Source organism: Catharus ustulatus, chromosome 2 (assembly GCF_009819885.2).
Source record: "Catharus ustulatus isolate bCatUst1 chromosome 2, bCatUst1.pri.v2, whole genome shotgun sequence".
Classification (NCBI taxonomy): Eukaryota; Metazoa; Chordata; class Aves; order Passeriformes; family Turdidae; genus Catharus; species Catharus ustulatus.
This window is the reverse complement of record NC_046222.1, coordinates 108,017,356-108,041,557: the sequence shown is the minus strand read 5'-3', so window position 1 is coordinate 108,041,557 and position 24,202 is coordinate 108,017,356. Positions and strand designations below refer to the sequence as shown.

General features: G+C 43.9%; 1 protein-coding gene across 1 annotated transcript in view; it reads right to left on the bottom strand.

The window, feature by feature from the left end:
- The window catches only part of REPS2 (RALBP1 associated Eps domain containing 2), a 97,027-nt gene that overhangs the window by 50,352 nt on the left and 22,473 nt on the right, over positions 1-24,202 (bottom strand). The window contains exons 2-7 of the mRNA XM_033052029.2: positions 12,739-12,862; positions 9,061-9,209; positions 7,418-7,541; positions 4,626-4,723; positions 2,835-2,973; positions 1,303-1,366 (exon numbers count right to left, since the gene is read on the bottom strand). Coding sequence (XP_032907920.1) covers positions 1,303-1,366; positions 2,835-2,973; positions 4,626-4,723; positions 7,418-7,541; positions 9,061-9,209; positions 12,739-12,862 — 698 coding nt within the window. The remainder of the gene's footprint in view (positions 1-1,302; positions 1,367-2,834; positions 2,974-4,625; positions 4,724-7,417; positions 7,542-9,060; positions 9,210-12,738; positions 12,863-24,202) is intronic.

The window sequence follows — 24,202 nt, the reverse complement described above, 5'->3', positions numbered from 1 at the left end:
AGAAAAAGTTAAATATGGACTTTAGCAATGGTTACTTAGCACCATTGACTAACCTTTAAAAAAAGAGCAAAATTAATGCTCTTGACAAGTTTAAATACCATTGTTAACTTCTCACTAAGCAGTTCTCTCTAATTCTAGCATTTCACAAACACTAAAGTTAAACTTCAGAAATTCAATAATTGAATTTTATAAATTAATTTTTTGCAAAAATTGAGTGGTATTTTATCTTGGGCACATGGTCTTAAAGAAACATAAATTCTTACTCTTTGAAAGTAACAAGCATTTCTCACACTGTTGAGATTATAGTGACAAGGACTGAAACATTCCATGTGTTTAACACAGCAACACAACCTGATAAATCACATTGCCACATAATTGCAAGTATCTACTAGAAAGCAATACTTTCTGTGAAATTCTGAACAGAGAACAAGTTGTGTCAGCAATAGAAATAAAATCTGATTTGGAAACATATTAGGTTAATCCATTCTTTTTAAGTAATCTTAAATTTAAATTCCAACATTTGCTTTCCCCAGCACTACGTTTCTTTGGTTGGTTTTTTTTATTATTATTTTCACAACTGACAATCCGCTTTGAAAAGATTCCAGACATATCCTTTGACCCTGACAGATGTCTTAGGCTCTTGCAAGCTTTTCTTCTCATCTCCCTTCATAAAAGCATATATAAAAACAAAATCACTATCAACATTTCTGATCCACGTTTAAAACTGTTTGTTCCTCCTATCACAAATGCAATGATGTCAACAAATTACAAAGCACCATGTTGTTGATGAAAATATAATAGAATTCTTGTCAAATTTTATCACGTACTGTTCCATCCGCAATTGTTTCTCAATAAGCTCATTAAAAGCGAGAGCACTGGTTCATTAGAAAAGCACTAATGAATTATGTAGTTGTTTAATTAGGCCTCCTCTGACAGAACAGAGACAGAAACATAAAACCAACAACACATGTAAAACATTCCAGAGGTGCTTCTCCTCTGTGTCATTTCATGAAAAATGCCAGTTCTCCGAGCTAATGAAGCTGCTCACAATACACTTAAGAACAGCTCTCAGCTACGCTGCCTTCAAACCTCCCCAGCCCTGCTGAGCAGGTGAACATCTCTCCAGAAAACAAGTGTGTCAGGAAGATCAATGACCACCCTGCTGCTTGGGCCTCTAAGTGATTCTGGAGATAAGAGCAGTAATTATAACTGAAGATACTTTTTAAATTTAACAAGAACTCTTGAATGAAGCATCTTTTAAAAGAACATTACAGGCATCCCAAACACTATCACAGTACTCACCAGATGTGAGAAAGTTCCGGGATGGGCAGCTTTGATTTTGTGAAGAAATTCTTTGCTACAGAACCTGTTGGGAAAGCATGCCTCATGAACCACTGGAAATTAATTCTCCAAATTCTTCCCTTTGACCAGGTCTGCCATGCCAGAAGCAGACAGTTAATTTATGTCTGAGAGATGCTCAGATTAATCGGATACTACTATAGATGCTGGACCATTTGTCTCCCCCTGAGTAAATGACAGAGAGAGCCAGACAGAGCTGTTGACCTCGTTTCTCCATTCCCTCCATATGGGAAAAAAAATAACAGGAAACCTACTTCAGTACTAGTAACTGTAACCTGAATAACAAATATGTCACCAACAATGAAATAACAGACACAAACAGCCCTGCTTTACCCAGAAGTCATGTGTACAACAGTACAGTGCTTTGACATCTGCACTGCTCTCCCCAGACGTTGCTTCAACCACTGTTTTTCCCTGCAGTGAAAATTTTACAGAGGGAAAAAAAAAAAAAAAAAGGAAAAAGAAACTGCAGAAGATTCAGCTAGCACACAGCTCCTGTTCTACTGCAGGCATCCTCACTCACCCTGCCATAGCAGCCCTTCTCATACTTCTAGTTAACAAACACACCTCTTCACCATCTCATATGCACAGGGTGTCAGGGAGACCCTGGTAGCACTTCCCAGGTGCAGACTTACAAATCATAAGGAAACAAAGCACTGACTTCTGCGATGACAATTCTTTGCCCTTTGGGCAACCACTGGGGAAAGAACCAGCACAGAACAATCATTTGTTCTTTGAAGCAAACTGCATGAAGGAGACTTAACTGAGGTGAAGAACTGCTGAAGCACTAATTTCAGTTAGCAGCAGGTCATTTCTTTAAACTTTTGGCTGGATCAAAGCCTCCTGAACCGCAGTGATACAGCAGAGCTCATTACAACTGCCTCACTTTAAAACCTGTGACATAGTCCTTGCCAGGCCAACTGCCTGTACATGGCAAAATCTTCTCTCACAAGCAGCCTGGACCTTCTATTCAGGATGGAAATCTGAATATAATCAGAGCCATCTCAGTATGCTCCTAACAATACTTCTACCATGTGTGTGCTCTCCAGGATTGTTTCCTAATTACCTAGAGGTCAAAATCTCAGACCCCCAGAACCATAAACCCTCAGGCTTGACTGGCCAGGGCAGTTAACTATATGCCTCACTGTCATCACATGGACACTGCCACAGGTATGCTGGATAACCAGCACAACCCTCTGGGGTTTTTCAACTCAATACACACTGCAGGTGTGATCCACAAACACAGCACATCAAACAGAGAGACCTCATTTTCATTTTTACCAAATTGCCAATACTTCTCTTTTAGATGTAATTATTTTTCTAAAATCAGGATATTTAGGAGAAAACAAACAAACAAACATAATCAACTCTTACAGATGAGCTGCCAGAGATAAAAAATAATTTATTTACTTAACACTTTTTACCTCCCTGCCTGGTCCCCCTATTCGATGTGCACAGTGTTTGGTAAAAATTACCTGAAATAAAGGCATTGAGGTCAGGCTGCAGGGACCTGAACTGGTTGATGTAGTAATCTCGCTGCTCCTCCGTTATCCTCCAAGGGTCATCCGAGTACTGGGTGCTGCTGTCCTGCTGCTCCCGCTCCACTGAAAGAGACTGAAGGGAGGGACACTGGCACCAGCCACAGGGAGGGCACCAGGAGGGCACTGGGAACCTCAAGAAACCAGACTCACACTCCTCTATGTAGCAGAGACAAATTTTCAGAAGACAAGAAGCAGAAATGACCACACTGATGATCATCCCAGTACTTACCTGTTAAAACTGAGGTTATCATTAAGTATCTTTGCCCCTGCAATTAAGGAAGCTTTACATGACCAACGCTCAAAGGAAAAGGAAATCTGGCTACTGCTGACCACTAGAAGTCCAAGCCATATTTTATTACTTCTGGATTCATTTTGGGGGTCCTTTATTCCTGCCATGCATTACAACCCTGAACTGCACACTGTACACCTCAAATGGATGGAACCAGCTGCATTTATGCAGTTTTGTACAAGAAAATTTATCTTTGCTATAAAACTACATATTTAATCTAGGAATGGTGCAAAACTGTGGAGATATTCCACTCCTGGACTCTCTGCTCACTCCAGTAACTCAGCACTCATTATGCTCAGTGTCAGGGAGACACACGAGCCCCTAGAGACCCCCTCAAACTTCTATAATTTCCCAAGGTTTAAGCAAAAATCCTCCTTTGGGTAAAGGAATATTCTGGAGAAGGGTATTTAATCCAATTATTTCTTTGCTCTGTCTTTGTTCTCTGATTAACTTAAGGGAGGCCTGTACCTTTTGCAGGTTGGATGGAGGTATCTACAAGAGGGCTGCCAGTACAGCTGGTGTATTTTTTAAAACAGAATAAATGAGTATTCAGTATTCAAGCCTTCATGATAACAGTCTTAAAAAGGGAGGGCAAGAATGAACAACAATCAGCTTAGAAACCCTTTCTCTTGCATACCGGTCTATTTCCTAAGAATCATGCAAAACACCAGTTCTGAAATACATCAAAAGATCCCTGAAACAGTCAACATCACAAAGCTGTAAATTAATTTTCATTTCAAAGTGCCACACAAATGCACCCAATTTAATTTCAAGTTAGCACAAATTATGTGACACTACCTGTAGATCTCTCTTGGAGGCTCAGGTGACATTTTACTGTGGATATGAGATGCTAAGCACTAGGAAAAGGTAGTCTTTGAGTCTTACTTATTTAGTAAAATCTCCCGCTTAAGAGAGTTTTGCCCTCCCTCAGGGCAAATTGTTTGCTTAATAAATGCACAGCAGGCATACTGAAACACAGGAAAGATCTGCTTTTGCAACTAGCAAGAAAATATAAGACTCATTTTCCTAAAAACAAACAAATGCCCAGAAATTAATATATTTTGTTTAAGGTGCAATTTAACCAACCAAGGTAAAAAAACACAATATGCAGAATGTTAGCCATAAATATTGTGCATGCGTTACAGAAAGCAATCTAAACCAAGAAGGAATCTCTGTGAAATCTCATGTAATTTAAATGACTTCTTTTTACTTTGACTTACCTTTAGCTATTTAATAATTTGATTACTTATTTACTGCAATTTCTCCATCCCATATGCTTTTTTCCTCATACACCAAAAAAGCACACTTCAGTCTCTACTCTAAAAACACCACAGAGAAGACTTTTCATTTTCAAAGTAAGAATTTTCTACCTGTTAAAAAAACTTCTCGATTGTTTTGTTAGAAGTACTACTAAAGAAAAATATGCAATTCTTTACCCGGCTAGGAGTTGAACAGGTGAGTGCAGATTTGGCTCCATAATTCCCTGAAGATGGTCCATCTTGCTGGTGAGTAGAGTGCTTAACTTCATAAGGAGCTACATCAGACATTTAAAATTAAATATATAAATGTCAGGATAATAAAAAAAAATACTGCTAAGCTAAAGGAAATAATTAAATACCACAAGATCATGAATGCAGGTTGTGAACATTGTATCAGAGCATCAAGGTCCATCTGGTCAAGCATCTATCAAGTGAACCCAGTATCACAGTACCAAAGTCCATTTTGTCTTATGCAACAAAATTCCATACTTGTCTTTCCCATTGCTTCATTCCTCTTCAGACATTACTGAGACACTGTCACTTATATACTGCTAGAGAACAGAAATCACTGCTCACCATGTTTAAATATATATTTGTATAGCCAGTCCATGCATTTATATATTTTATACACTTATAGCCACATACAGCACAAGAACTGTTTTAAGTAAGAAGAAATAACACAACTGGGCTACAAAAATATGCCTTGACTATGCTATCAAATAGCAAACAATTACTTCTCCATATACTCTTCCTCTCCCTTCCCTAATTTGTGTTGAAAATCAAAACACATGGCTCACCACTTTGTACTATTTGGAGTAAAGTTAGTGAAGAACAGTAACAGTTTTCTTCTTTTGGTAAAATAAGTCACTTAGGCTCCACTGTAGCAAATATAGTAGGCAGTGACACAACAAGACATTTAGGAACAATGTTTTAAAAACAGGGCAAGTATGCAAACAAAAAGGCAACTCACTTGCAAACCTTTACACAGCTGAGAACTGCTGCCAGCCTATTCAAAATTTACAATTAGGAAGTCTAGATTAGACAGTCAGAACCTTACAGACCCATGATGAAAAAGCAGTCCAAGAAATCATAAAACTTATTTATAAATTATACCCCTAACCCCCTTGTTTTCCTAAGGGGCCTTATCCTGTATTGTTATCTATTTTTATTCCTGTACAAGACACTGCCAATTTCAGATTAAAAAAAAATAATTTAAAAAAGGGAAAGAAGGTGGAAGGTAGGAAACATTTAGATGCCCTCAGAGAGACAGCTTGCTAGGATGAAAAGCTTTCAGAACTATAAAGAAAAATGTACACAGTCATGGTTGCAGTGCCCTTGAAGGCAGCCTGTCCAGTGTCAGGGTCAGATCTGCACTACAGCCCAGCCCAGGGCAGGGCACAAGCACCTCCTCCACAGGCACTACACACAGCTGCCCTTTGGAGTGCTCTTCAGCAAACTGGAAGGGTCTAATCTGAAAGGCCAGGAAGAACCAGCAGCTCTTACATTAGGCCTGGCATTTGCTACAGTAAGGGTCATAAAGTGTTAACTGCTCACTGCCATTCGGCTGAAGCACCCTCAGTGGGATTAAAATAGCAGAGATTCCTTTTCTGGAAAATAGGAAAAACTGATTTCTGAAAAATAACCACTGTTCTGCACCTCTAAGATTTTATTACCTTAGAAATTTGAGCAGTTAAATAATTAATTCTGGAAGATGCTGACAGCGGGACTGGATGCTGCTGTCCCTGGTCACTTCACACAGCTGCTGAGTCCATGAGAAATTTCACAGAAGTTACATTTGCAACCAAATTCAGAAGGAAAAGAACCCAAACACCCAAAATACTCCCTCATAGCACTGACAGATCTGGGACAGAGTGGCAGAAAAGAGCAAAGCACTCGACAGGTAATGGTCAGCCAGTCCTGATGGACACCCTCTGCACAGCACGGGTTCTCTGCCCCATGTCTTCTTCTCTGGGGCAGAACATGCATGGTACCAGAAAACAGCTGCACTAGAGAGTTTCTTTCAGAATTAATCCCACCTCTGAACAAGCTGCAGTTTGCCTGTGCAGCAGGAGAATGCCTGTGACTCAGTAGTGGTACACTGTTCAGGTGGAGGCCACTTTAGAGTGTCAGACACATTCTTACCACAGCTGTGCCTGAGTTTCAACATGTTGAATAGCTCTTTTGTCACTCATTTGTAAATAAGGACAGAAGGTGAAGGACTAGCATGGTTCAATCTTCACTCACTGCAGACACACTAAAATAAAGCAGGAGGGATGATGGTATGTACAGTGCCTCCTACTGCCACCAACTTGGTCACCACACATTGCAATCACAAGAGCCCAGGTGCTTTACTATTAACAGGAACCTGTAAAGCCATAGTTGAACTGGCTTCTCCCCCATTTGCCTCTTAGTAAAATCTGAATGTTTTCCCACCTACTCTAATGACATCAAAGTGAAGGACAACATCTATGCAATGCCTTGTTTTTGTCTGAATTGCCCAAATTACACTGTGGGACTGCTTTTATATTCTCATCCTATTATTATTATTTCTGTTACAAAACCAGAGATATTATTATCCATTCCTGCAAAGGAAGGTTCACTTCCAATTTGAAAATTAATATGTAGCTACTGAAATCAGGAACAGGCTTTTCTTCCCCTCTAATGAAACCAAAACCTCATGCACTCTGACAACACTTGCAGGCTCTCTGCCACTGGGGTATATTGCATAGCCTTGTCAGAGATTAGGTATTAGCATTTGTGAGCAGCCACACATAAATCTAATTTAATAGAAAGTGAATAGGAAGACAGGATTGAGCAGCCAAAATAATTGATCAAATAATTTTCCAAAACACGAGTCTAATTGAATTTTAAAGCCATTAGGCTGATTGTCACTAGCATTTTGAATCTGGATACTTCTGATAAGAGGAAAAAAAATTTGAATACAATGTGCATTGCCATTTTTAGCCTACCTCCATGCTGCTGTTCCAGCCCACTTCTTGCTTTACCATATGCATAACTTAGGGGTATTCTCTGGTAAGTAGATGGAGAAGCAGGAGGTGAGCAAATTGGAGACATTGGAGGAGACTTGGGTTCCTATTTCAAAAATACACAAAATACAATTCTGAGACAAAAATTGTAATAAACAACCAAGTAATGCTGCAAAGTGGTCCAACTGCATACAATATGATGGACAAACAAGAAAAAAACACTGCTGCATCCTCAGGCCCTTTATTTCCAAGAAAAGGCTTAAAACAGACACGACAGGATTTGGTACTGAGCCTTTGAGGGATAAAGCATGGTAGTGCTATAACAATGCTTTACAATGGTCAGTTCAATGTATTTTACTTCCAAAGATGCCTGAGGAAGTAAATGTAGAAAACTCAATGTGAGTGGATAACTTTGTATTTGCATAGTGTGAGTGCATTAGTTGTGGGAGATCATTTTTCATATTCAAAAAAAAAAGTACAAAAAAATTAAAATACATCCCTGGATCAGTATTTTAAACACTGTGGATTTGTAAGTATCACTGGGTAACTATCCTAAAGCTTTCTCTTTCCTTTGATTTACTGAGATTGCTTGAGAAAAGAATGTAAGCCTGAAAGGTGTTACTGAATAAAGAGAAAATATAACACAACACAGATAATGCAGACGGAGCAAGGGTTTGAGGGCAGTGCTTTACTCTAGTGTCAGTACACAGAGGACAGGCATACAAGCTCTTCTTCCTCATCCTGTTATTCCACCTGCGTATCTTGTCATCAGCTCACGGCTGCTGGCTGACCTCGGGCTGGGAGCGCCGTTACTGACGCCAGCGCAGCCTGTGATAAACGTGGGCACATGTTCTGGGAAGATAAAAGTGCTTCCACCAGGCACTTACAACATGACCTGATACAGCACCAGAGGAGAAGGTGTCAAGCCTGGGGAAAATTATGCAAATCAGTCTCTATGAAAATTATGCAGCACTGTGAAGCTTCTTGTATCTGAACAAGTGCTCTCTACTCTCTTAAATACAGGTAATACAAATGTCCCTTGGATGCTTCATTAAACTGGCATCTCAGAACAACAGATGCTGGGACAACTTTTCACTCAGGAAAAAAGAAAAGCAGATGTCTTCTGGACTATTCCTTGGGGAGATAAAAATGAAAGAAAACTTGGGGGCCTTACCCCACCCAAAAACAGTGGCTCATGATTGAGCAGCTTGTCTCCAATTCAGTATTTCTAGAATGACTAACGACCATTAGTCCATTACCATACTTGCCATGGGAAATCACTCACTTTCCTGTTCTGTTTCACAGACAGATTTCTATTTGCTGCTTTTCCCACATTCTCTCCAAGAAACAGTGCTGGATTAAGTAGGAGGAAAACACTGAAAGAACTTACACAGAATATTATAGGGCTTACAGCTTCATACAAGCTCACATAGAAAATTTTCTTCGGAGAAGCAACAGGCATGAATCAAAACCAGAATGATGGGGCTTATTTGCACTTCAGGAGTCCATCTCCTGTGTAGTATTGAAAAATTGAGTAAGCCCCTGTGAGTCTAATAATGTACAGGACTGGACCCAAAAGGAGGATGCATAATGACATGTTGGCCAGAAGGAGACAAGCCTGTTACCTGTTTGTCCCCTTCATCTGTTCTTTTGTAGGAATTTTTTTCCAAAGTTGCATGTGGAACCTGAAATTTAACTCCATGGAATTCTGCTGGAGTCCCATAACGTACTTCAGTGTCATTTTTCAGTGCCATAAATCGTGGTAGAGGCAATTCTTTATTAAGAGAGAGAAAAATTCAATTGAGACTACAGAACATAAGAAGCCCTTTAAGCAATATCATCTTATAAAACCAATGAAAAGTTTATCTATAAAAGACTGCTAGTTATATTTTGTAATATTTTTAAGTATGGGACTCCTTTGATTATTTAACTCTTAATAAAAATATGTTACACAAAGCTACATTCACTAGCTTAATATATAATCTTTCCATGCAAAGAGAAAGAAATAAACCCTTGTGCATGTTATTAAAGCAAGCAGCAAACTCATTTCCTGCCTTCAAAACCTTGCCTGTAATGAAAAGAATAGCTTCCCACAGAAACTGTGAGACAGATAAATTAATCTGTCAGGATCACAGTATCCTCAATGCCATCAAAAAAGGACCAAATCAAAAATGGTAGGGTTCAGAGATCACACCAAGGCTAGAGAGACAGTTGTGTCAAAAGGTCCCATGTTGCATCTGCTGTGCTGAGCAAGAGACTGACACTCTGTCACTCTTTAAAATTCCCAATTATTTTGCAGAAACACCATTTATTTTTGTGCACAGTCACCCTAAAAGATCAATACAATTAAAATTAATAGAATGCTCAACACCAAGCAAAGCCATTCATCCATTACTTCTGTAATCTTTTACACCTACAATTACAACCACAAAAAAAGTAAATCAACTGGAATTTGGTACGTGTTACTCCACTCTAAAGGCGCTCATATATTTTCTAGAGAAAATGTAATTAGCACTGGAAGAAGTTTTATTGAAATTTTACTGAAACAGTAAGTAAGCAGGATGTCAATACAAGGACTGGAAGTACAGTAATTTCACGAATACAAGCCGCACCAATTTGACCAAAATTTTGGTGGAAACCCGGAAGTGCGGCTAATATTCCGGGGCGGCTAATCTATTAACAAAATTCTAAAAGCTGCCAACACGGAAGTGAGAGCCCGCGGCAGCCCCAAGCCAAGCTGGAGCCCGGCCGGCCCCGGCAGAGGTGGGAAAGCCTGGCAGAGGCGGGGCCAGCAGTGTCGGGGGCGGGCGGCAGAGCCTGAGCCAGCAGGGCGGGGGAGCCCGGGAGAACTGGGGCTAGCAGTGCAGGGGAGCATGGCAGAAGCAGGAAGGCCGGCGGGTGGGGCTGCCTGGCAGCGGGGGAAGCCCAGCATAATCGGGGCCAGCAGCGTGGGGGAGCCCGGCGGTGCGGGGGCCTGCAGTGCCGGCCAGGGCGAGGAAACGCGGCGGCGGTGCAGACGGGAGGGGGCGGCCGGCGAGCCTGGTGGCGGCGGCGGCAGCCCTGCCGGCGGGGCGAGCGAAAGCGGCGCTCGCGAAAGCGCCGCCCGGCGAGCGAAAGCGCCGCCGCTCGCGAAAGCGCCGCCGCTCGCCGCGAACCGCGAGCCGCGAGCCGCGAACCGCGAGCCGCGAGCCACGAACGCGCCGCCGCGAGCCGCGAGCCGCGAGCCGCGAGCCGCGAGCCGCGAACCGCGAAAGCGCCGCCGCGAGCCGCGAACCGCGAGCCGCGAGCCGCAAACCGCGAGCCGCGAGCCGCGAACCGCGAGCCGCGAACCGCGAACCGCGAACCGCGAGCCGCGAGCCGCGAACCGCGAAAGCGCCGCCGCGAGCCGCGAACCGCGAGCCGCGAACCGCGAGCCGCGAGCCGCGAACCGCGAGCCGCGAGCCGCGAGCCGCGAGCCGCGAACCGCGAGCCGCGAGCCGCGAGCCGCGAACCGCGAGCCGCGAAAGCGCCGCCGCGAGCCGCGAAAGCGCCGCGGGGCGGGCGCGGCGCGGGGCGGGCGCGGCGCTCGCGAGGCGCGGCGCGGGGCGAGCGAACGCGGCAGCGGGGCGGTGCTGACGGGAGAGGGGGGCCAGCGAGCCCGGCGGCGGCGGCAGCACCACCCGGCCAGCCCCGCCGAGCCGTGGCGCTGAGCTGGGCCACCCGGCCCCGTCGGCAACCATGAGCGGGCCGAGCCTGCCTGGCCCCGCCCCGAGCCAGTAAAGCCCGCTATGCCGCGATCCTGTTACTAATTGGCCAATTTGTGAAAGCTGCGCACGGATTCTCGCGACGAACGAAAGTGCGGCTAATATTCGGGGTGCGGCTTATCTATTGACAAAGACAGCAACATTGTCGAGGCACCGGGGGTGCGGCTTATAATCCGTGCGGCTTGTATTCGTGAAACTACTGTACCTGTTTTCACTCAAATCTGTGGATTATGTGCATATGCTGGATTTGTAAAACACACAGAGTAAGTCTCAGTCTGGGTTTCTAATTTAGTTTGTTGAGAGTTTATTGTTGTGGTTTTCTTTTTTTTTTTTCTTAATTAACATCTTTCGAAAGGACAGCAATGCAAGAGAGAGAGCACAAGCTGTCTGTAAGGAAAACTGACAGACAAATCCAGGCCACTCATCTTCACCCTTGGTTCAAGCTCCTGTTCCAGCAAGGCACTGAACCCAACTGTGCCAGCTGCATCTGATCCCTCCACTTGGTCAGGAGCTCTGCACCAGGGGAGCTCAGCTCACACAGGTCATCATGTGCTTGCCATTCTGGCCTTCCTTCCCTGGGCTGGGGCAGACCTGGGAACCCCCTCCCTGTGCCCTGCAGCATGAACTGGATGTTTCATTGCCCTTATCAGGGACAGCAGAGCAGAAGCTGTGCTGGGAGCAGTGACCTGATTGCAGAGCTGTGGGTAGGTGCTGCCTTTCCTGCCTTTCCCTGATCTCGTGGCTGCTTGCATTGCTCCTGCAGTGGGATGGTGCAAGCACAGCCTCAGGGCAGCTAAGGGCTCAAACCTGCTCAAGCTCAAGCAAAAAGCCCTGTGCTTGAAGCCCAAGCCCTGCTGAGGCAGAGTGTGCATCACTGAAGCAAGAACACTGAGTTCCTTCCAAGTTGCTATCAAGGTTTCACAGCTGAAAGGCTCCTGCTTTCTCTCTTCATTGCTTGAGTTAGATAAGACTCTTTCAAGAAGCTCTCTTCTCCACCAAAAATGGTACATTTAATATTACTGTCAATTCATTGGGAAGAATAAAGCTGTTTTAAAATACATCAATATACATTCTCTACCTATTCATAGTAAGTGCTATAATTTTATCTCTACTCCCCATTTGTTCCAGCAGGATTATTTACTAAAGCAGGTGAGTGTTACAATCTGCCCTGCACAGAGGGACTCCCTGACCTGCCCATGTCCCCCACAATGTGCCTCCACCCGAAGCAGCTATCAGCTCTCACTCTGGACAGCTGTCAAGATTAGAGGCCGAAGGTGAGAGAGAAATGCATCTCCCACACTGATCAGCTATCATTCCTGCTGCTTCTTTGTAATGCCTTTTCCAGAGGGGAATGGCATCTCAGATCTGCCATATCTGAAACTCAGTGCAATTTTCCACCACTCATTCAGAGCATGCAACATCACCTTCCACTCTTCCTCTGCTCTTTCAAATTGTTCATAGAAACATAAGAAGAAAGAGTTTACCACCATGGAGAGCTGACAAGCATTAAAGCAAGTGAGAAACAAGTGCACAACACTGCAAGCAAAACTTGCTACTTACCATTCTTAATGCTCTCAATCCGTACTGGGAACCCTGACTGTGCTGCTGCAATTAACTTCAAAGCAATATAAAACTGAGCAGGACCAAAATAACCCACACGCTTGGCTCCACAAACTTCTGTAATCTAAGAGAGAAGAGACACATTGCAGTTAAATGCATTTCCCTCTTCCAGGAGATATCAACATCTCCACAGAAACAAAGAAAAAACTTTAAAATGCTTGTTGTATTTGAAGTTTTCTACTACGCGTATTTGTTTCAACTCAGAACATTTGTACACCAGAGACAGGCTGGTAGTTGTCACTTTTCAGAAGCACTGCTGGTTAACATTGCTAGCCTAAAACAAGTTATGGGTTCTCAAACTATGTAAGATTTTAACAGCAGGGCAAATTAGAAGTTCTTACGTAGCCTGTCCAGTAAAACATTTCCACCAGAGAAACTGTGATTTCTTTAGAAAATTACACTTAATATTAGCCCTAACAACAGCTCAGATAAATACCATAACTGGAACATAAACACAACAAAAGACCCCAGAAAAACACTAGAGCAAACACTTAATTTTTTGTGTGAAAATTAATTAACATTAATTAAATTTCCAGTGGGAAAGCAAGGCACTTGGGATGTGCCCGAGATGGATGACTGGGCACACCCCTGGTACCCTTTCTGAGCTCCAAGTCAGGGCTCTCCCCTTGGTCCTGGATGCTCCCAATTCGCTCAGTCCCACTGCCCACTCCACCCACCCCTGCATGGTCGTTCCCCAGCCAGCAGCCCTGGCTCTGCCTGGCGCAGTGGAGTGGAGCACAGACTGGACTGAACTGTGGACACAGAACATGCACAGCTGCTGCACTTCAGGCTGCTCCTCGTGGGCAAAACCTGCCAGGCACGCCAGGATCCAGCAGCTCTGGGGACAATGCTGCTGCAGCAGGAATGTGAGAAGCCACCAGCTTATCCAACAGCCCGGGGAGAAGCACATGGAGAAGGGGCTCTAGGTGCTGGAAAAAGGAAATAATGAGCAGCTGGGACTTTCACAGAGATGCTGCTATCTTTCTGAAGAGTTAATTTTCCATATATATTTTCTGTACTTTGAAATATTAAGGTTGTCGAATGCTGCAAATGCTCTGCTTGCTCCTCATATAGAAACATGAACGTTTTATCCTGAACAAGCGCGCTAAAATTTTTATCAAGGACATCTCAACCATCAAAAATACAGTGATGTTTCTCAAGCACACTTATAGCCAACCTACCAGAAATAGCCTCTCTGTAATTCTGCTTTTTGATGATAACAACAGAAATAAATTTTGTAGACACAAGCTTCTCTGATATTTGTGCAACCAAATTCTGAATGATTTGGTAATGGTCCAAAGCAGAAGATGGAAGCTGACAGAGCAGTCAGATTTATTACACAATTAATTGTGTGTATTTATATAGATTAATTGCAGGTGCAGGCATTTGCTCTCATCAGGTCCCTTGTCCAGTTAAAGGAGAGGGTCTTGGGTTCCTTCCAGCCAGCACTGCACACTATCTGCATCAGAACACTGCCTTGAGGTGCCAGCAGAGCAGACCCTCTCTCCAGCAACCACAGAAGTTGGTAGCAGATTAGCCTTTATCCAAAAGTAAATCCTCATGCTGCCTGCTCACATTTCCATAGCAGCTTAAATTGAACACTGCATTATTATTTTGTTTCCTGGTTTTACTTTTCACAGGGTCAGTGCACATAGCTTTTTGATGGGCAGTTTACACTTTGTGATATGCAATTCTGAAATTAAGCTAGTTTGAGTGATACACTATTAGGAGTCTCCCAAGGTCCATCCAAGCTAACTGCACTGCATATGAATGTGATATGGTAATTTTTCATTTAAATCCTTGAACCTGTTTGGGCTGCATGCTTTTTAGCAAGCCAGCAAGGAAAGAACTTGCATTTCTGCTTGTGCACTGCTAAACAGGCACACATATAAATCAAAAAGCTTGCATGCCTTGATAATTCAAGGGATTTTAATGCAGAACTATTGACTGTACATTTATATGACAACTTTTCCTTTAATTCTCCAGCAGAAAACTGTAATCCTTCAGTGATAGCAAAATATTGATGAAAAGTGTAATGAAGAATGTATTGGAAATAATTTTTCATGGTGGTGAGTTACAGATGTTGCTTGCCAAATCTAACCACAGGATGATAAAGAGAGTTAGTCCAAAATCACACAAAATCATAGAATGGCTGGGTTTGGAAGCAACTTCTGGAGGTCCTCAAGTCCAATATCCTTGCTTAGGAGATCAGCATCACCTAGAGCTGGTTGTACAGGATTGCACACAGGAAGGTTTCAAAAAGGTCCAGACAAGGAGAATGTGCCATTCTCACAGTCAAGAAGCTTTCCTCATATTCAGAAAGAACTTGCTGTTTTTCTTTGTGCCTATTGCCTCTTGTCCTGTTACTAGGCACCACAAAGAAGCATGGCTCCATCCTCTTGACACCTCCCTTCAGACACATTATTAAAATTCCCTCTCCATCTTGTTCAGGCTTCAGGTCCCTCAGTTCCCTCCTCAGAGATGCTCCAGTCCCCTGGTCATCTTTAGATGCTTGAACTTTAATCACTTGGACCATCCCCACACCTTCCAGACCCATAACCCATGGGATTCCCCCAAGGAGATCCTTGAAGAGGCCAAAGTTAGCTCTCCTGAAACCCAGGGCTGGGACCCTATTTTGTGTCCTGTTTCCTCCACACAGGTTCAGTAACTCCACCATGTCATGGTCACTGCAGCCAAGGCTGCCCCAACCTCCACACCCCAAACCAGTCTTTCTTCATTAGCACAAGGTGTAGCACCACATCTCTCCATGCTGGCTCCTCCAATACCTGTATCCCAAACTGAGCACCAGTGCTCTGCAGGGCTCTCCTGACTGTGCCCAGCTGTGCTGTCTTTCCAGAAGATACCAGAGTGGCTGAAGAAGGTGGTGAAAGATTGTGACCATGAGGATACTTCCAGCTGTCTGTAGAAAGCCTCATCAAATCCTTCTCCTGATCAGGTGCCTGTAGCAAGATTCCAGTTATGGAAAATTGCCCTGTTCAATGTTTTTCAAGGTAAGAACACTGCTGAGTAGACAATGGGTTTTCAGCAGGTAGCCTTACGCATTTGTTCTCTAAGAGGAATCACACCATATTCTCTACCAAGCACTCATAAGAAGGGGAGAAAGAGCAAGATCTATAAACCTGCACTCCTTCTGACAGGTCAGAAGTTTTTCTAGGGTTGCAAAAATATATATTTCTCAGTATTAAAAAACAAATCTCCAATTAATAAACATTAATATTTTAAATGTCGCCATGAGCTTTTCAGAAGAGTTGCTGTTTGAAACCACTGCACTCCTTCCAAACTTCTAATAGAAAAGCTCTACATCTTCAGGTACTGGAACACAGCAGATTTTTGTATTTTTTGTCCGCTCGCTGCTCTGCTCTATTGGCTGACAGCAAGCGTTATTTTTATAATTACTCCTTGAAGACATCCCACACAAAGCAGCTTTTCCCAGCACAATCTGACATTGTTCCAGCTCTCCCCAGTTCTCTCCAAACAAGTTTCCACTGCAGTCTCCAAGAGCACTGACCTCGCAAACACACTGGGCAGGCCTAATTTAGATTGTAGGAATTGAATCAGAAACTAAATGAGCCAAGACATGAAGTTTGTTTTCCATAAGTAGAAAAAGAAGTATAATCAGAAATAATTATACCCTAATCCTATGGACAGGCTGAAATGTTCATCCTGGAGCCTCAAGGCAAAGGTAGACCTGTGACTGACTTTTGCTTTTTCATTTAGCTGCTGCAGTATCCTCTGTATCATGCTGGCACACAATTTTTGTCTGTTCTCTGTCACCCTGCTGCCACCTGCCACATAGATGGTCACTGCTGGTCATTTGTGGGCAAATCCAGCTCAAAGGTGCTCACACCTCCATGTGGGCTGTGGGATCCTGTGAGAGCACCTGTGAGCTGAAGGAGTCACTTCACTTGAGAGAAAAAGAAGGTGACCTGGATCCTACGTTAAAGGAAATTCTCTCACCACAATTTCCATCTCAGCACAACCCCAGAATGCACATCTATTTTACTTGTCCTTGTTCAATCTATAATTTATATATGAGAAATATTTTGCAGTTTATCAATGGCCTCTGAATTTTAGGGAAGGTGTTGAAAAGCTTCTGCCATTACCAATGCACACCTTACCCAACGCTCTTCCAAGGACAGTCAACTGTGATGCCACTGCTCAGACCTCAGCCACAGAGTGACCTCAGGCTCCCTTTTGGGTCAACCAGCTGCTTATAATAGTTTCAAAGACAAATATTTGCAGCAGTGGCTTATCAACAGCTTATCTCAAAATTGTGTCATGCACCTGACCCACTTTACCCTTTCTTTTTTTTTTTTTTTTTTAAATTTGTGTTTGTAGACTCTTTGATCTGCTTGTTACAGACAAGTTTTGCTACATTCTTAAACAGGTATTTCTCTCTCAACGGATCATTGTTCAGACATTTGTGATATTACTTGGAGTCCGGGGCTACATATCTATTTCTTCACTATTTAAAGCAAAGAAAGAAACAGTACATCAAGGATTACTGACTGGAAAGGCAACAGGAATATGCTGGGGCGTTACATTCCCAGATGTATATAGGAAGGGGCTCTGCCGTGGATTAGGTTCTTTACCTCTGCTCCATCATATCAGTGGTATTTCTGTAACTATTTATTTTATTCTGTCATCTTGTCTTTTAAAAACAGACGTTTTATCTATTTTAGACTTTTTAAAACATCACCTGAAATGCTTACTAAAAATCAAGCTATTTTGAACAAGCAGGTCTCCAATGCTTAAAACAAAATTTGAGGAAAACACATACATAGTATATTTTTAAAGAGCTAACTATAATACATTTTCATTATTTAAGCTCTGCATGATCATCACTTTGCATTTAAGAACACCATAACTTTAAATTGCAAGACAAGCAACAGATAAACTGCCAAAGCTTCACAACTTCACATAACACAGTGCTAAAAGCAGCAGAGAGCAACCCCCTGAGTTAGGCAAAAATCTGCTGACAGCACCATCAGGGTTTCCCTAAACTCCCTCCTCCTAGCGTGACCCAGAACTATCCACACGTGCCTGCCATCACATCTTTGCATATCTGGGGGGAAAGCACTTCACTTTGGGAACAGGGAAACACTTTTCCATCAGCTCCAAGCAGAACATTTTATGCTGACACTGAGTACCGCAGGGCTCACGATTCAGTGCCTGCTGTCCGCCAATGACCACCGACAGAACTGCATGAAACAAACACAAAACCACAGCCAAACAACTCCAAGTCTGACAATGAAACTTAACAGCAGAACCATTCTATGTACTGGAAAACGTTGATTCCTTAGCAGAGGTTAAAAATAACCCCAACCTGTAACACAACTGTTTTTAAGAGGCTGTGAGCAGGAGCAGGGCAGTCACACCTGGTCAGTGCAAGGGTCTGTCCAGTCCTCCCTCTTGAGTAACAGTGAGCTGTGGATGCCTAAGGAGACCCAAGTATGTGAATCATGCAGTACTTCTCTTCAAGTGGGAAGATTGGTAATGCCAGCATACCACAAGTCACAAAAATATTGATCTGAACAGTACAGCTATGAGGGCATGTGAGTCAGCACTGATAACCAAAAGATTTCTATTATTAAGGAGTGTTGGCAAGAAAAGGTATGCCAGGGAATAAAAGCTGCTGGTGCATTCTAATATTATAATGACTAAAATATACCTGAAATATATACCTGAGCATCTCCCATGCTCAACCTTTTGTCTTTAATATACAAAGGCTACTCAACCATTTACCTGCATGATGCAGAAATGCTTTCATCTCATGTCAGTCTCATAGGGGAGTTTAAGAAGCTCTGTTCCAGAGAAATATCTAACAATTGCCACACTAAATAAATTACTTTCCCAATAACACTGCCAACAGCATTAAGTCAGAGGTTGTTATATACATTTGCTGATACTTCATTCTGTCTCTGATAGGAAAACCTAGCACCACCTTCACCAAACACATGCCTTTAGGAGTATGTGAAAAGCCTACAGAGGCGAAAGAGATGAAGCAAATTATTTTCAAAATCCCCTTGACTTTTTTTTCTCATTATTTGGAAAACAAATGCTCCGACAACAGCATTCATGCATCTAAAGTTGTTCTGGGTTTCATATTCACTGTCTGTATCTAATTTGTATTAAAAAGATCGATAAACACGGCACAAGTCAATAAATATGTGTAGGAGTAGAAATAAAATTTTAGTAATGCTTGGAACACAAGAATAAAGTCTGAAAACAGGTTACTCCAGTTTTAAGAACTTGGCATAAAGATGTCAACAAGCAGTACAGATTTTTAATATAAATCCATTTATTCACTGAATTGCTTCCCATTCTTTGTAGATAATCAGTTTGCATCTGGCAACACAGATACTCAGCAGGTCACTCTCTGAAATGTTAGATTCACAATCTTGCCAAAAATCACTGTTAAAACCTGAAAATCCACAGAAATTTGCAAAGTACACAGAATTGAGTTATAGATGCTTTATCTGCTTTTCAAATCTCAACTGCAAGGGAGTAAGGGCAAGTAAAATGGCAAGCACAGAGCTGTCACACTGCCCCATCCTAAGAAGCAAATTGCAGGAAATTTCCACAAGGGTTATCCAAATTTCTGCCAAGAGCAATTAATTCTCTTGGACATGAGTTTCATAAAGCTCATCCTACCCATGGTTAATGCTATGTTTTATATATTGCAAATATGGTAAAGGCACTAGTCATCCTAGGATTTCTGTTCATTTTGCTGCTCACCTTGTCTCTTTCAAGAGCTCATCTGGGGACAGAACACACAGAAAGTCCAGGACGTGACAGAACAGAACCCAGACTCTCCACTTCTTGTGCACTCAGCAGAGACATCATCCTGAACTCCCCTTACCCACAAGCAACAGACACTGCAAGAGCTTGATGGAGGCAGGATGTAACTATCCACACTGAAATTTGGCCAGGGCTGGAACCAGGCCAACCAAAATACCCATCTGTTCTTAAAACTTCACTTTCTAGAGGCTGAACAAAAATAGTATCTAAATCATACTGCTAGTGAGAGTGAATGGGGAGCTGCTGTTTAGTTCAAGTAGCAATGCCATGTTTTGCACAGGACCTGCACCAGTATTCTGTGGCAATGAAAATACAGGATGATAATGGGAAAATTAAAGGACAACAATTATTTTTACCAAGCAAAATCCTTGTGGCTTGGGCATTTTAGACTACTTCGGCAACAAATTACAGTAATTTCACGAATACAAGCCGCACCAATTTGACCAAAATTTTGGTGGAAACCCGGAAGTGCGGCCAATATTCCGGGGCGGCTAATACATGAACAAAATTCTAAAAGCTGCCAACACGGAAGTGAGAGCCCGTGGCAGCCCCAAGCCAAGCTGGAGCCCGGTCGGCCCCGGCAGAGGTGGGAAAGCCTGGCAGAGGCGGGGCCAGCAGTGTGGGGGGCGGGCGGCAGAGCCTGAGCCAGCAGGGTGGGGGAGCCCGGGAGAACTGGGGCTAGCAGTGCAGGGGAGCATGGCAGAAGCAGGAAGGCCGACGGGTGGGGCTGCCTGGCAGCGGGGGAAGCCCAGCAGAATCGGGGCCAGCAGCGTGGGGGAGCCCGGCGGTGCGGGGGCCTGCAGTGCCGGCCAGGGCGAGGAAACGCGGCAGCGGTGCAGACGGGAGGGGGCGGCCGGCGAGCCCGGCGGCGGCGGCAGCACCACCCGGCCAGCCCAGCTGAGCCGTGGGGCTGAGCTGGGCCACCCGGCCCCGTCGGCAACCATGAGCGGGCCGAGCCTGCCTGGCCCCGCCCCGAGCCAGTAAAGCCCGCTATGCCGCGATCCTGTTACTAATTGGCCAATTTGTGAAAGCTGCGCACGGATTCTCGCGACGAACGAAAGTGCGGCTAATATTCGGGGTGCGGCTTATCTATTGACAAAGACAGCAACATTGTCGAGGCACCGGAAGTGCGGCTTATACTCCGTGCGGCTTGTATTCGTGAAACTACTGTATTCCAAGTAATACCTTACACAAGCAGCATACCCATTCGCATATTTTGATCTTGAGAGTAGGTTTTCACTGACTTAAAATATGGCATTCATTTATAAGCTTGAGTTCATTATTAGTCCAATGTATTTCAAAATGCAGGTTTTTTAAAAATCTATTCAAAATGCTGTGTGCATATACACATGCAAAATTGAAATTAAATGTACCTTGAAACTCAGCCTTAAAACTCCAACCTTTGAAGGAAAGGTTTCTGCAATCTGTCCAAAAGGAAAAACTGTCTCTCCATTGCTGCAGTTCAGCTATGGATTAAAACACCTACCATGAGGAGTTTTTTACACAACACTGCCATTTTATAATGGAACTTGAAGCCATTTAAAATGCTGGACTCTCCTATTCTGCACAAAAGCATATAACTGAATCTTGTTGTCATCCATACAGAGAATCCTTATCCTACCTTTGTTAAATTTTAGTCTCTTAACTGAGAAATAACAGATTCTTCTGAAGAAAAAAAAATAAATCCTCATTGGTTGGGTTGATGGCTCATTTCTTGCTGGAGTAAAAATTCAGTTTGGGTATTACTCACACAAAACAAATGTGTATTACAGAAAATTCCACAAGGTGTTGCTAGACAGGATTTTAATTACCCTTTGAAAAAGCAAACATCAACTCCTTGTTGCAACTTACTCTTCAATAAATGAGTAACATATGAAGCTCTGCAACACAATTCCACAATTCTCATGTTAAAACATCATCATAAAAAGCTTCAGCATAAGTAACAGTCTGTGAAATTATTGCCCCACCAACCATAAAGAAGCTTGTATCTGAGGTGAAAAGAGTATCTTGAAAAAGGCTGAAAAAGCTTAGCATTAAGGAGGTAACACTTCTCATGGACATACCATAATGTGTTATGAACAATCAAAACATGTTCACAAATTCAGAGACCTTTTTAGCACTCAAGGAAAAACAATGGAAACTACTGCTAGATAAATGCTGGAGTCAGGTATAGTGAGGAAAATGGGCAGAAAGACTTGTACTCTTTTTTGTAAAAGTAAAAAACTAAGTGTCATCAGAAAATTCTTTCGACAGTTCCACTGTTAAACTCAAGCCAATGCTACCCAAAATATGTGCCTTCACAGTCAAATCTTTCTTTTCCCATTCTGTCCAAGTAACTGCATTGCTAGAAGTGAACCCCAGAAAACAAAGTTGTTTTAAGGCACCACTGAGAGGTCTAGAGGACTGCCTACACGCGGCACTGCAGTGTGCTCCTGCTGCCTCTACAACAGCTGCCTTATTATTTCCACATTTCTGTAACTACAAGGAAATACTTCAGGAGTTGCACTCTCAGATGCTATGCCAGGATGACTTTATGATCTGTTCCATTTGTAGGCGTTCTCACAGCTGAAAGCATACCAAGAGTGACCAACAGCAAACCTCAGGACAACTGTCCTTATCTTTACACATCCAGGCAAAAACATTTCTCTACTTATCTTGGAAGGTGAGCAGCCTTTTCCTCTTAGCCAACATTTTCCTACTTGTTGATGGGACACAACTCCTCCACTTGATGCACTCTGTCACAAACTAGATCTAAATAAATTCTTCACCTCTGATCATATTTAAACAAGGCACTTCACTCAATTCCCTGCCGCACAGGGACAAAATACTTGGATGCTGAGCCATGGGGGCAATGGTTTAATCCTGCAGGATAAATTTGTGCAGACTGTAGATGACAAAAGACAAACACAGAGGACACCTAATGTTGTCTATAAAGATTACAGAAAAACATCCAGTGTTTAGCTTTTTACATTTTGGTGACAAATTGCATCATTGCAGTACAAGACCTGTGAAGAAATTAAAAATCTTTTGAAGTTTCAGGATAAACATGAGTTTTCTGCTGTTTGAGCTCAAATACACAGGATATTACCCAAATATCAAGGTACAGTAATTTCACGAATACAAGCCGCAGCAATTTGACAAAAATTTTGGTGGAAACCCGGAAGTGCGGCTAATAGTCGGGTGCGGCTAATATATTAATAATTTTCTGACATTTACAACCCCAGACGTGCCAGCCAGAGTGCCGAGCCAAGCATCGGCCAGTAAAAACCAGCATTTCGCAATTGTTACAGTGTTACTGTGTTGCCCTGGCTCCCTGCAGGCAGCACGGGGGGCGGGGAGAGAGGCGGGAGAGCTCTCTTTCCTCCTCTGCTGCAGCCCAGGGGAGGACGGGGGGGGCGCGCCGCCATTGCCGCGTCTCGGGGAGCCCCGCGCCGCCATTGCCGCGGCTCGGGGAGGAGGCGGGGTGCTTTGTCCGCGCCCGCCGCCGGCGCCACGGGCGCGGGAAAGCTCCGTCCCCGCCCGCCGCCGCTGCCGTAGGAGCGGGGGAAGCTCTGTCCCTGCCTGCCACCGCGGGGCAGCGCCGACCCGGGGTGACCGAGCCCAGTGGCAGCGGCGGCCGGCCCCGAGCGGTAGCACCAGGCTGGGCCACCTGGCCCCGTCAGCAGCCCCTAGCGGGCCGAGCCTGCACAGCCTTAGCTCAGCCAGTAAACCCCGCCCTCCCGTGGTTCTGTTACTAATTGCACGCGGGTCCTCGCTGCGAACGACAGAGCGGCTTATATTCGGGTGCGGCTTATCTATGGACAAAAACCGAAATATTTGCCAACACCCAGAGATGCGGCTTATACTCAGTGCGGCATGTATTCATGAATTTACTGTACTTTGAAAAACTAAAAAGCCTTAGGCAGAGGTCACTGGCAGAGGCAGTAATCAAAACTTTCTTTTCAGCAGACATCAGCACTTAATTCATTTTGCCAAGCTCTTTTGGCCTCAAGAAGCAGTAGCACCGCTGACTACAAGTGCACTGATCTGTCCTTCAGGTCTCCTACCAGAAACTCCTACAAAATCCTAGCCCAAAGCTCAAGAGACTCCCTCTTCTCATTCCCACGCTGCCAGCACTGTGCCCATTCCAGAATGCCCCAGCAGCTTAGGGCACAGGTGGCCAGGCTGTACCCAAAAGCACCTGCAGTCCTTCCATGGGCTCATATCCCTGAGTGAGGCTTTTCAGAGGAGTCTGGAAAAGTCCTCCCTTGGGAGATGTGCTGACAAAGGCTTAGAGCTAACTCACTTTGCTCTAAAAAATTGGCAATTCAATGGTTTCCCATGACTTTTAGGACAAATCCTTTAAAATGCAGAAGTAACCAGCTTCCACAATTACAGAAAGAAATAAAAACAGAGGTAGCAACCCTAAACTGAGCTGAGACTTGAATTTTGTGCAGCTGTGCTGAACTGTGGATCAGCTGCACAGCTGCCCAGGGGTTCCACAGGCTGCCCTGCCAGAAGCTCACTAAAGGCACAGTGGGTTCTCAGGGCCACGGCAGGGGGACAGGCAGGCTCCTGGAGCACCTGCCAGTATTCCACACAG